The sequence below is a fragment of the Leptopilina boulardi genome, unplaced genomic scaffold (genome assembly GCF_019393585.1).
Source record: "Leptopilina boulardi isolate dan_hultmark-lab unplaced genomic scaffold, ZJU_Lbou_2.1 LbouV2_71, whole genome shotgun sequence".
NCBI lineage: Eukaryota > Metazoa > Arthropoda > Insecta > Hymenoptera > Figitidae > Leptopilina > Leptopilina boulardi.
Genome location: NW_026138018.1, coordinates 67,112 through 82,018, shown reverse-complemented (window position 1 = coordinate 82,018; position 14,907 = coordinate 67,112). Strand labels below are relative to the sequence as shown.

The window sequence follows — 14,907 nt, the reverse complement described above, 5'->3', positions numbered from 1 at the left end:
ACCGAGAATAGAAAACGCGTTAAAAAAAAAAATTAATTACTGACGAACCGGATGGAATGCTTTCTTCTCATTAACTTAACCAAGAATAATTCTCTTTTTTTTTAATACGAAAGTACATGTTAATCACATGTTTTGCGAGCGAAATCGTGCGATTCAAAACTACTCAAAGTATATATAAAAAATAATACTGAATATAAAAGTTTTAAAAAGTTAACCTATAATACAAAAAGTATGCCGATTAAAACTGTTTGTTATTTTTAAACGCGTTTAAAAAAATAGTTTTCACAAACTTCACTCCTATTCTCTCGCTCCATTTAACTAAAAAAAAAAGAAAATTCCTTCCATACTTTTTTTTACTTCCTAGGCATTTAAATTAAATTTTTTTTTCTGTTTCCAAAAGAGAGGAAAAATCGCCAGCAACAGATTAATGCATCATGGGGCATCAAGAAATTTTTTTCACAACCTATGGATCGTCAGTTTCAAAGTGAATTAATGTGAAAAGAACTTGAAAAACTTTCAAGAGCTCTCCGAGAGAGAAAGAGAGGGATAGAGAGAGAGAGATTAATGCTTGTATAGAAATAAGCAAAGTTAATTTTATTCAATGCCAGCAAACGAAGAATTATCCCTTTAGTTTGGATGCCAGAAAATCACGTTATATAAAAGAGATAAAGTAGTATAAATCTTGTAATACAAATTGAAAAGCTTTTAAATATTCATCAAAAAAGTAAAAAAGTGGATTATATACAATGTAAAATGATTATTAGCCACTTTTTTTTCTCTATTAATTAAAGCGCGGACTTTTTCATTTCTCTTGATAAAACTATTTTATAACGTATAATTGACCTTTTTTTCGCCGTGACACAAAAAACAATATATATATATATATATATAAAAAAACACTCGTTTAATTTGAATTGAATTTTTTTTTCACAATGGTAAAAAAAAAAGGAAACAATTTTTAAACGTCGGAAAAAAACGAATACCGAAAATCGAGAATAATGAAATAGAATTAAAAATAAGAAACAATAAAATAATTTTGTCTCTTTATACAAAATTTGCGATTTTTGGAAATTAATTTTATTAATTAATTTTGTTAACCAATTTTTTTTTATCTACACGGAAAAAATTTTGGTGCAGCAGATGCGCAATCTACGGTAGAACTGTTGTACTATGGGTTGCGGGCAACTGTTATCCTGATTTGGCGCGTCAGAAGCGCTGTAAGGGACATCAGACGCACTGTACGGGACATAGGTTGCACCAAACCGGGATAACTGATGTCCGTTTTTAAAGTACAAAAATTTTTTAACTAACCAGTACAACTGGTGCACCAAAATTTTTTCCGTGTATAAACACATTTTTTTTATTTACAAACATATTTATTTATTTATTTAAATATATGTTTATTGTTAAATACGTCACAGTAACGTGACATTATTATTATTATTTCTTTTTCTCACAGGACATTAATTATTGTTAGCTCAATAAAATAATAAAATGCGAGAAAAATTTAATAAATTATACATTAAAATGTTATTTTTAAAAGGGAAAAAAATGAAAATTAGTAAGCATTAAATATAGACAAAGAAAGAAAGGGGAAATTATACTTGACTTGTAATTACATGTTATTTAAATAATGGAGGACAAGAAATGAGGTACATTTTAATCTTTTAACTTTAAAACTATTGTTATTCCATAGACACACCCCCACACTATTGATTTCTCGTCGCTTTAAGCTCTCAAAACTTCTTAAATTCAGTTCTGTAACTTTCTTATCCAATAAGTATTCTCAAGTGGAAATGTTTCGTAAACTTCTATACAATAACAAAATAAAAAGACCTTTGTTCCACAATGCCCCGTTATTTTCAAATTAACAACTTTCACAGAGTAAAAATCGATATACAACAATTAGCATTCTTTATCTTAATTTGTCAGTAATTATGAATTACTCTTTTTATATTTTTTTTCTCACTCTCTCTCTATATTCCATTTTTATCTCTCCTATTTTTTTATTTTTCATTTCAATCAATTTAACTTTTATTTTTCATTTCACTTTTTCACAATTCTCCTTTTTTTCCTCTTTTTATTCAATTTGTTTTCTTTATTTTATATTATATTTTATATTTAATTCAAAAAAAAAAAAGAAAATTATTCAGTTTAAATAAATATTTATTTCATAATAATCAAGCAATTATTTGAATCAGATAAATTTTTTTCTTAAATGATTTTCAATTTTTCGTTTGAAAAACGAATTTGTAATTTAAAAAAAAATAAAAATTGCTCAAGATCAATGCAAACATAAAGTCGATGAAATTCGAGAATATATATAGATAATTAGAAGCAATTCTTGGGAGTAAAATTACCACTCGAAATGAGATTATACACCATTGTAGTAGTATACGCTTATTCCTCAAAGTCTAACCGGAAACTAATCCTCATTTTCTCTCACTATTCTTACGTTTCACTCTCTCATTTTAAAAGTCATTTTGTCGTAAATCTTATTCTACTTGATTCGCCACATCGCAAGGAGATTAATCTGCCTGACATAATGACCGCTATCGTTCAAACCTACAAAAGTTACCGCTCCCGCTCTGTAAGCGCACCCGAGTAATTTTTCCTCTTTCTTTTTTTTTACATCCGTCTTGCTTCCTTAATCAGGATAATCTAATAAGGAAATCATTCCTAGAAATCGTCGACTCGCAATGAGAGAGAGAGAGAGAGTGAGAGAGAAAAAAAAAGAATTCTTAATTGCATTCATGTTCCCAATTAGGCAAAAATTTTTTTTTTCTCTTACATCTGCAAAAAAAAAAAATGTAATCTCAAATTGAGAGGAAAATTCTTACTTTTACAAGTTATTCACTTTCGAAAAGAGAGAAAAATTATTCTCTACGATTCAAATTTTAAAATTAACAAAAAATGCTACAAAAATTTTTTTTAAATTAAAAAAATATTTTACATATACTAATTAAAGTTTTTTTTTTTTTGTAATTTGTTGAATACACAGGGAGAAAAAAAAATTCCCTCAACTATTTGAGTATTTAATCTTTACAAAGACCCTTTGTGTTTGATTCTATTTTTTTTTTATGTCTTTTGTTATATTAACCGGTGTAATTTGATGTACAAATTCCCGGCACGTTCCCCTACGAATAAAACAAACAAGCTACTACACGGTTTCCGGCTTTCATGATGCGGGGAAGGGAGGGGGAGGGGACTGGACAGAATCTAATCTGCCTGTGGTCGTGACGACAAAATCCAACGAAAATCTACCCTTTCTTGTTTTCTTTATTTCTCTCTTTATCTCTCTTAGAAAAGAGGAAAATTCGCAAACAAGATTAAATGAAGTACGCCACAAACCAAAATATGCCATTTTACAGAATCGCGTGTTTAAACTTCACTTATGACTCAACCTCAAAGAGACAATTATTTTATATCTCTAAAAAATGTCAAAAACTTCAATAAAATCACACGAAAAATTACGAAATACTATTAGGACGCATAAATATTTCCCAACACTGAATTTGTTGAAATTTCTACGATTTTGAAATTAATAAGCTTATAAAATATTAATATAAAAATATGTATAATATTAAAAAAAAAAAAAAAAAATACTGTAATTACTTACTCGTGATGTAACCGGTTTTTTGTTTCCAACATTTTTTCCAGGACTGCTTCTATGGATCCTGAAAAATAAAATTTATTTTATATATTAGATGTTATAAATTAATTATTATATTTATTTGATATTAATTTATTATTATCTGTTAGGTATTATTATTTACATATTATTTATTAGACATTAATATATATATATTTATCAAATAATAAATGTAATAAATAATCATCAAAACGCAATATTTTTGAAATCGCAACAACTCGTGAGAAATGGACGTCAAAAAATAAAAAAAAATATAGGTATATATATTTTAACGACTCATTTTTTAAATATATATATATTTTTTTTCATACTTTTGTTCACTCTATACTTGTGATTTATTTTCTACTTGCAAAATATGCGCATCCAATTTCGGAATTCGATTCCCTTTCGTCGGTTTCAGTGTTGTAGATGAAAAGAACTTGAACTATATATCGGTTTTTTTTTATCATCATCATCATCATACTTGTATTATTAACCTGTGGTATTTTATGTCAATAAAATGCTACTATTATTACCCTTTATAAAATCTATTGTAATATGACCATTTGTACAAAATTTCCATTTACGATATAATATATCAAATTTGATATATTCGATGATAAATAATTTGATATATAAAAATTCAGCGAAAAAAAATGTATTTTAAAATTAAGAATAAGAACATTAAGAATAAGAAAAAATTATTTAAAATTCAATTTATTTCTAAATGTATATTCGACACTAAAATTAAAATTATATTCTAAATTGAAAAACATATTTTAAATAACTAGAATAAAAAAACTGTATTCTTATTTTACGAATATAATTTTAAGAATAATTTTCATTAGAATATAATAAATGCACTCAATAATCTCTTAAATTTAGATTCTTTTTTTTTATTTACTAAATAAACAAAAACAAAAAAAAAAAATTTCAAAAGAAAAAAATTAATTGAAAAATCACGTTAAAAATTAATTTTAAATCCCTTGAACCACTCAAAATGAAAATCTGACGTGCTCTTCAAGTCAACGAGAAGCTTATGTATTGTCTCCCTTGTCATATCACCACCGAGACTTTTATCCCATATAAGTTTGCACTCCATCAGCCTCTCAATCTAATAATAATTCAATCACTATATATTGTCAATTTATTTAATCAACAATTGAGCCTATAGTATTTTTAATTAATTTAATCAATACTATGTAAATACATCATTACAATTTTAACAATTTTTTTTACAATTTATCAATTTTAACTAATTTAAATTAGTGACTCAATTTTTGCAAAAAAATTTTTATTTTTTAATTTAGAGAGTTTAAAATTTTTTATTCATTTCCAATTTGTATAATAATTAAAAATGTATGTGTATTTAAATTTCAGGTGGACTTTCAAACTTGTGAGAATGCGGGACCGGCTAACCTGGTACATGGTCTTTTTGATTCTACCTACAATTTTGCTGGCTCGTTCTCTCGATAGAGGTAAATTTTGAAAAATTTTTTCCTTTCATATATTCGATAACGTATATATATATATATATATAACAATGATTTGTTCACTACCTCTCGTCGCAACTCGTAGAGAAATTCACTGAATACATATTTAACGAACCGCGAGTTTACATATATATAGAAATTTACAAGTTAAGGGTCAGTGTCGCGTATAAACACACACACAGCGTAAACAATTAAAAATTGATTTCCCTATACACTCCATTTAAAAGAATAAAAAAATCATCAACAATTGTTAATTAAAGATGAGTTAATTTACAGTACCAATTTTATTTATTTCATCATTTTTATTGTCTTTTTTGTCCCTTTTTCCAAATTTTAATTGCTTTCTATTTTTTAGAAAATTTTTAAAAACCAAACAAAAATTCATTAACTAAAAATTTTATCTATAAAATTTTATTTTAAAAATTAAAAATCCCTCTAAAAAATAATTATTTATAATATTTCTAATTTATGGGATTTTTATGGGAAATTTAAGAGCACCAACGGAATAATTATATCAAATAAAAGAATAAAAAAAAAATCGTTATAATAAAACGACATTTTTAACTGAAGATAAACTTTTCTTTTTTACTGGGCACATTCCAAAAAAAAAAATGTGCTGAACGCAATTTAGTATATATAAAGGAGAGGGGGGGAGGCAAAAAGAAAACACATATTCGAATTGTTAAAGAGTAGGCATTAAAAATGTATCTCAGCGGTACGTTTGCATTTTTCTTTTCAAAAGAGGAACACACACACACACACATACGGACAAAAGAATGTAGAAAAATCGTTGTGCAGTGCCATAATAGACCATAGTTCTTTCCGGTGGTAACGGTCGAATGTCCCCTAAAGCAACTCTCTCTTTCTCTATCTCTTTCTGCTATATACCCCCTGGAAAGTTGGCACCACTTTATATGGCAAACGACTAAAAAAAAGACTTTTCACTAAACTTCAGAACAATGAACTGCTAGAAACTCAAATAATGCTAACTTTCTCAACACTTCTCTGCGTTGAGCAAATTAACTCGAGGGATTATGAACTTCACTCTCTCTCTCCCTATCTCTCTCTCTCTCTAGGAATCTGAATTTAATCGATTTCATTTCTATTACTATCTCTGTATTTCTAATAATGATGAAAATTTCGATATTTAGCGAAATAATTCCAATTAGAAATGAAGGAGTTTTGTTAAATTTAGATTAAAAGATAAATAATTACCTGATTACAATCAGATCATTTAGAGAAAAAGTTTAAGTATACTGAAAAAAAATTTATTTTCTTCAAATAATCGGTTGACTAATAACAAATAAATATTTTTTTGTATCAACTAATTATTATTTAAGCCAATTAAACGGTTTTGTATTTTTTTTGGGGTGAGTACTGAAAGTAAATAATAGTCAGTGAAAAGCAATTTAATTTTTTATTATTTTTCTATCAGTAGTAAAAGTGTGTTTTAGTCAGACAGAACGGTTTACTTTCTTTTAACTTTCAAATCAGGAGTATAAGTAAATTTCAGTCAGACAAATATGGTTTAATTATAATTTTTTTTAATGTTACTTTTCTTTCAGTAGTAAAAGAACGTTTTAGTCAGTCTACTCTCTAAATCTGAATTAGTAAAAATATTTACTAATTTGTATTAGTGACTCACTTTTTGCTTCTAAATTAGTAAAATTTTACTAATTTTTAGTAAAAGTTACTAATAATTGAGTCGCCGGAAAGTAAAACCACACATAAAATTCTGACTCCCATTGAATTAACATGGCCGTCAGAATTTTATGTGTGGTTTTACTTTCCGGCGACTCAATTATTAGTAACTTTTACTAAAAATTAGTAAAATTTTACTAATTTAGAAGCAAAAAGTGAGTCACTAATACAAATTAGTAAACATTTTTACTAATTCAGATTTGGAGAGTACCTTTTTTATTTTGCTGGACAGTAGTATAAGTAAATTTTAGTCAGACGGAATAGCATATGTACAATGCAAGCACATATAAAATTTATACTTTAGTAGAAAATGGCAGGAAACATAAGAGAGAAAAATAATTTAAATAGTGCGACACATTTTCAGACTTTGTCGTTTATCAACAACAACAACGATAGAACGAAAAAGTGAGTGAGAGAGAGAGGGGGGGGGGGGAAACGTGAAGGTAGCAAAAGGAAAATTTAACAAACAAGATGTGTCCCTCGAGTATAAACATTTTTCGCGTTCTTTGAAACTCTTTCCATATCATGATTTCGTGACTAGAAATTTTAAATGTGACGAATTGACAATGAAAGACAGCTGTTTAACTTGTTTTCTTATATACAATGTTTAAAAAAAAAAAAGTTTATTCAACAAAAAATGTTTTATTCGATTTTTAAATTTTCAAATATTTACATTTTTTGTTTTAATTTTAAGAGCTAAAAATTTTAGTTGAGACAACAAAGCAATTTTTTTTCTTTTTTTTTATATTTAGAACTTTTTTTGGATCCAAAAAAATAGTTTCGCGACATAAAAACAATTGGCACATTTTTGAATGTCTATTGCACCTTAAAGGAAAATTGTTATGTTGATAAAAGTTTTAAAGTTTAAAGTGTCACTTGGATCTAAAAATATCTCATCTTTTTCTACTTCAGTGATGTGAATTCTAAAAACCACTTTTTATGATTTCTACATCAATTTCCCATAACTACAGGAAAATCGCTTAAAATGCAGTAATTTAAAAAACGGATAGCTTTTAAAATAATTTCAAGGACTAAATTTAAGATAGAAATGATTATTATTCTCTCTATATAAGAAAAAAAAAGTATTTTAACTCTCCATTTCATTGAATTTCTTACGATTATTGCTGGACATTTTCACTTTAAATATATATACAAAAAAAAATTATTTCAACTTAATATAATACAAAGATAATATGCTTTTAAAATAATTTTTATTAAAAAACGAAGATGAGTATATTTTTTTATTAAAAAAAAATTTTTTCATATTCTAAAAAATCCTTGAAGCATATTTACAATAAACCGCCAAAGTGAATACAATTCATGGTGTTATTTATTTATTTTTTGTAAACATGTCGAGAATCAAAAATAAATTGAAAAGATTAATATAAAAAAAATGGTCACACTCGTTCAAAATTTTACAGAATGAAGTTGAGCTATTTTATTTTGAAATGTAATTAAAAAAATAATTAAAAAATAAAGGCGCGGATTATCTTGCAACAACAAAAAAATCAATAAAAAAATAGACTTTATAATTAATTTTTTATTGCTAGTTAAACTTTAAAGATGATTGGTTTATATCGATAATCTCAAGAGTAATTAAAAATCTATTTTGTCTCTCTTTTTTTTATTTTATAAATTATTTTCTCGATTAATTTAATTGCTTTTTTTATTAAGTGAAACATTATGAAGTTTGGTTACACATTTTTTTTAGAAGAGAAAATTGTCATGTAGCAGAAGTAACAATCAGTTTTTAACTGGAAGAATAAGTAAATGTTTTTTTTTTAAACATTAGAGAAAATTATTCCGGAGATAATAAAATTTTAAGTAGAACAAGCAAAGGTTTAATCGGACATTTTTCGCAAAAAAAAAAAAAATTATTATACTCTCAGGGCAAGAAAATTACATTTTAAATAGAACAAGAAAGTTTTTGGTCAGACATTTTTTTTCAAAATGAAAATTATCCTGTGAGAGATAAGAATTAATTTTTAAGTAGAATAAGTACAGTTATAGTCAGGCATTTTTCTTTGTAGAAAAATTTGTATGATTGAAGCTAAGAATTTTTTAAGTAGAACAAGTAAATGCTTGGTCAGGCTTATAGAAAAAAATAACCCAGAGCCAAGAAATTATTAAATAGAACAAGTAAAGGCTTAATCAGACATTTGTGAAAAAAAGATATTATATACTCTCAAGGCATAACAATAAATTTTTAAGTAGAACAAGTAAGACTTTGGTCAGACATATATTCCATCAAAGAAAATTATCTTTTGAGAGACAACACATTCACATTTTAAGTAGAACATGTAAAGTTATAGTCAGAAATTTTTCTTTGTAGAGAAATTTGTCTGATTACAGCCAAAAAATTTAAGTAGAACAAGTAAATATTTGGTCAAACATTTTTCTTGGTAGTAAAAAATTGTCTGATAAAAAACAATAATTTTTTAAGTAGAACAAGTAAATGTTCAGTCAGACATTTTTATAGAGAAAATTATCCATGAGTTAAAATTTTTTAAGTAGAACAAGCAAGTTTTTGGTCAAATATATTTTTAAGTGTAGACAATTAATCTATCTGTGTGGGTTGACGATTTTCAGTAGTATATGTAAAGTATTGGTCAAGCATTATTCAATAACAAAAATTATTATTATTAAAAAATTATATGTTCTATTAAAATCTAAGTTTTAAGTAGAACAAGTAAATGTTCGGTCAAACATTTGTTGATTTTAAACAACTGTTCTATCGCAGTATCAACAAATTTTACTTTAATTTGTTTTAATTTTAATTTTACTTTATTTTACTATAATTTACTTTATTTTACTTTAAAGCAATTTTCAATAATAAAAATTCGTTTAAAAAAAAAAATTTTTCATTTTAAAAACATCAATTTCTTTTGTTTGAAAAATTAGTTTATTTTTTCCACCCCGGCAAAAATCCAAATTGGAAATTGAAAAAAGACAAAAAAAAATTACTGCATCTTAGAAATCACAATTTTTGCGGCATGTGTGAAAAATGAGATCATCTCCTCGGGGACAGGATATTATTTCTACTTTTTTAGAGTTCATTTTTTTTTGGGGCGCGCAAAGATAGCATTGAAGGAGATGAGAGAAATGTTATATTTATAAATTCGCGACACGTTTCTAGTGGTCTGTCTATCAAGATTGGTTTTGCCTGTTTTGACGCAAAACTGTGAATACAGACGTGATATATATGCCTTGAGTGGGAGAATATTTTCTTGCCCACTGGGACAGGACAAAAAAAAAATATCTAACCAAACTTTTAGTGTTCATATAAATATATAAACTCTGTATATATATATATATATTTATTCCTAAAATAAGAATATTCTAATTATTCTTATATTATTATTATTATTATTACATTTTTAATAATTTTACAAAATTATTAATCAATATTTCACTATATTATGTTCTATAGATTCTAAATTTGAGAATAAATTTTTTTTCGATTTATGACTTGTTTATCTAACGAGACATAAACTAAAATTTATATTAAAAAAATTTACTGGAAGTCTTGTCCATATATTTACCAGTCTACATTGTAAATTTAAACGTTTTTTTTCTCCTTCGTGTATATACCTTTAATATAAAATAGATAAATTCTATTTGAAAAGTGCTCTGCACGCGATATTTTTTTTTTTTTTTTTTTGAAATAGAATGCCTCATATGCACATGTGTACAGTGAAGATAAGCCCTATAGGTGTCTCTTACGTTCGTAATGTAATATTATTGGAGATTGCACAGGTAACGCGTGGTCTCCTATATATATCGATATTATCGTGGTATTCGATTCCCTCTATAGCCTGCAAATATTGTATATATACCATTGCGAGAGTCAGGTCAAACCCGATTCAAGAGATCGTCCTTATATATATATATATATATATATATATATATATATATATATATATATATATATATATATATATATATATATATATATATATATATATATATTATATAAATATATATATATATATATACAGCAAAAGGTCGACACTCCCTTTTTCAAAAAGACGAATCTGGGCAAATTGAACCTAGGTCAAAGCAAAATAAAATGTGGAATGTAAGAGATCGACCACTCAGCACTTTAATTTCGTTTCTATCAACAAACTTTTTTCTTCATTCTTTGTAAAAAAGAAAAAAATCTTTTCATATAACAATATTAAAGATATATTTGTCATTTCATGTTCAATTTCTCTCAAAAAGGAACAACCATTATTTTCTTCTAATTCTATACACTGAAAAAAAAAAATTTCTTTAATTCAAATATAATCCGTTATTTATTATCAAATAAATATTTATTTGTACCGATTAAATTGTATTTGATCGATAATTCGATTTAGAATTATTAGGGAAAAAAAACACTGCAAATAGTTACATTTTTTATGGATACAATTACTGTTAAAAGTGAAGATTGTGAATTTCAGAACATATATACCTATATACGGAGCCTATTATGATCAAGTCTCTCCTTTTTTTTTCCTTATGTTTATTGCGCAGGAAATACGAAACGCCAATCACTCGCAGTATATATTGCATTGCAATGGAAACATTGTAAAACTTTTAGTGTGAAAAAAGAAAATAGTTCAAACATAAAAAATCCCTTGTACAATTCTCCAATGTGCACCGGAGTTCAATTTTGAAGCCTCTATTTATCGCGCAAGAGAAAGGATCAATATAAAACGAAAGACAAAAAAAAATAAATAAAAACGAAACTCGACACCTGACTCTCATTATACAAGTTTTCACTTTATATAAACAATATGTTACCGCAAAAACCTCTGTCGTTAAAATAATTATTAAAATAATGATGGTAATAATTTTTTTAATAAAAATAGTAAATAGTAAAAAAAAAAACCTATTTTTCGCAATCAGAAATGGAACTCTACCTTTAAAAATGTTATATATATATGTCGGTAGATTTTAGTTAGGGGTGTTGTTCATACAATGAAAAAGAAATTTATAAATTTCTCTGGGAAACTCTCGACGGTGAGCCAATGGCGTAGTTATAGCATTCCCAAGGCAGAATAAAAAAACAAAAAAAAAAAAAACAAAAAATTCTTGACACAGAAAAACGTACAATATCAACGACCTTTCTACGCCATTTTTTTTTCTCTTCTCTAGAGCATTATCAGTTTCATGCCACCAATACAACCAACCATGTTATGAGTTTTATCTAACTTTTTCTCACACTAGTTGAATCGTAAAGTGTGAAAAAGTTTTTAAATCAAATTCGAGTTTAATTGTTAGTTTTTCGAATTTCAGTATAGTTGTTCTTTTTAAATAGTGCAGTGTTAACCTTTTTTTTTTTTTTTTGAAAAATAACTTTATAACTCTTTTTTATAGTTTTTTTTTACACTAAAAAAGAGACTTGGCTTTTTAGTGTGAAAATCAAACAAAATTTTGTTGATTCAACCAAAAAAAAAAACGCTACTCCTGATCAGGGCCAAATCAGGGCGATCACAAAATGTGAATTTCCTAATCAGGGCCACATCAGGCGCGGCGTTTCATTCCCTAATAAGGCAGCCTGATCTGGCCCCGATCTGGGCCCTGGCAAAATTTCTGCACGGGATTATTTATTCATGAAATTACAAAAATACAAATATAAAACCAATTTTAGTTATTCAAATTTTTTTTAATATAAAAATCTCTTGCGTAAAAATGGAATAAAACAAAATCCCCTCGCAGGAAAATGTTCAATTTAATGCTTCTGTGTGTGGAAAAATAAAAAAAAAAAAAATATGACGTAACTACAAAATCGGCTCGAGGATAAGGTTCTTAATCGTAAATCCACCGCCGAAAAACAAAAATCGACAAAATTACGATAGTGCCACTTGTTTGTTTTACGAGTTGGGGCAACAAAGAAAAAAAGAGAAGAAAGATCCGGAGTACCGTGAAAAGGAAAAGAAACATTCACGGTTTGTCTATCGTCGTATAATAAATATACAAGAAAAACAATGCTCGCTTGCGCTATTGCTCTAAACTTCTGTATATATATATATATGTACATTTTCCCTTCGTCTGTTATGTTTTTATGTCCCTCACTGAAAAAGCGACAATGTGAATACAGTGGACAATCGACTAGCTATATTACTTTGCTTCTGTACAGCAACAAAATAAAGTAGGTTGGGATGTATAAAATATATATATATATATATATTTTTATGATTTATTACAATTCAACAACGGTTGTGTGACCTACTATTGCCGTTTTATTCTCGAAGTGGGATTCTCTCTCTCTCTCTCTCTCTCTCTCTCATGTGATTTCGTTCCCGAAGGACAAACTACTGACGGTCGAGGGTTTAAAATTGACTATATATATGCTGCACTAGTGTATACTTGGAGGATGTAGTGTGCCATCGTGTTGAGTAACTGAGATGTGTAGCGTTGAATTCCTGTCAACCTAGGTTTTCACAAGGGAATAACCATCCTGCCTTGATGTCTGATTTACTTTCACACTTTCAAAATAGTTCATCAATCTATAAATTTCATCTTAACTTTTCGAGAGTCAATAACAAAACTCAGACAAAATTTTTCAAAACAATTTTAAGATTAACTACTCGATTAACTAGGAATTACGTAAAGACGTTTTAAATTTGTCATTTTAATTATTTGTATAATGTTTCTTTAATTGCTTTTTTTATGAAAAAATTTGGTTTTATTTGTTATTTTAAAATAGAAATTTTTTTTTTTGATCTTTTTATACTTTGTTATTTTTTTACTATACTGATAAATAAAGATATTATTTATAAAAGTTAAAAATGCAAATATTTTTTTAAAAGTGTTCTAATAAATTACAGTTGTCTTGTTCCAAGTTTTGTATATAATAATAATAATTTAATTTACATGCTTCCGTAATTCAAGTCGACTCCGAAAATTAAGTTGAAACTTAAGCATTTGTTTCCGCCAACTAATTAGACAAGGACAAATGCACTACTTTATAGTATAATTAGGATAGTAAATATTTGAGAAACAGTTAATGAGTGCTGGCATTTACTGAATTCACAAAACACGTAGAGCCAAAAAAGTGTTTCTTAATTTAAATAAAAGCATTTTCTTCTAAACGATTTTTTTTTTATTTATTTTAATTATTATTCCATTAAATATTAGAAATAAATATATATTCAAATAATAATAATAATAATGAATGAACGAATAATATATATTCGTTTTGAAATTCAATATAAAATGTGATGAGCCTTTAATATCCCAAAATACAGAGCGACTATATAACAGCATATTCAATTTAGAACAATTGCATTTCGAATTCAATTTGAATCGCATTATATAGTAAGATTTGATTCGATTCTGAATACGAACTATTCACACACACACACACATTTGTAATCCAAAAATAGGAAAAAAAAAACCAAAAATTGAGATACGATTCTTAAGACTCATGCAAAATACTTCAATTTCACGTCAAAGGGAAAAGTCTGACACTGAAAATTTAAATATGTCGAGACGTGATATGCTAAGAAAAATATATAGTTCGCATGTGTACGACAGACATAATTTGCATATTGTCAATTTTCCGATTGAAGCATTATTAACTCTCAGACCGGGGATATATACTATTATACGTGTTTGTGTTTACCTTCTTATCTATCTTAGCCCTGATTTGATTCGGTTCTGAGAAATTAATAAGTTCAAAAATGTGGTTGAATGACCACAAACATAAATGTTTATATATCAATCACCCACGTTACGTAACTTTATACAAAAGAAAGAATGGCTATTGTCTAAATTTAAAGAGACATTATATTTTATAATTTAATTATTTGATACAATAGGCACGTGCCAGCTAAGTCAACAGATATGATTGTAATGATATAATAGAGTAATTTAAATTAGACTAATCCTTAAATTTATTGTTTCTACAAATATGTTAAAAGGAAAATATTTATTTTATTTTTAGAAAACTTGTTGCTTGTTTACCAAATTAGAGGAATCTTTCCAGTAATTATTCGGTAGATCAGCTGTTTATTTTCTTATTCACTTTTACTTTTATAAATGAATTAATGTCATTTATCGTTTCAAAGCTGAATATTTTTACTTTACAAAAAA

The 14,907-nt window shown here is 26.6% G+C and overlaps 1 protein-coding gene and 1 long non-coding RNA gene across 2 annotated transcripts in view; one reads left to right on the top strand and one right to left on the bottom strand.

Annotated features, from left to right (window-relative positions):
- Positions 1-14,907, top strand: part of LOC127290581 (uncharacterized) — a 95,322-nt gene that overhangs the window by 56,323 nt on the left and 24,092 nt on the right. The window contains exon 2 of the mRNA XM_051319269.1: positions 5,012-5,109. Coding sequence (XP_051175226.1) covers positions 5,034-5,109 — 76 coding nt within the window. The 5' untranslated portion in view covers positions 5,012-5,033. The remainder of the gene's footprint in view (positions 1-5,011; positions 5,110-14,907) is intronic.
- LOC127290583 (uncharacterized) overlaps positions 3,620-14,907 on the bottom strand; it is a 55,307-nt gene continuing 44,019 nt past the window's right edge. Inside the window, exon 5 of the long non-coding RNA XR_007844389.1 lies at positions 3,620-3,677. This is a non-coding gene — a long non-coding RNA (uncharacterized LOC127290583). The remainder of the gene's footprint in view (positions 3,678-14,907) is intronic.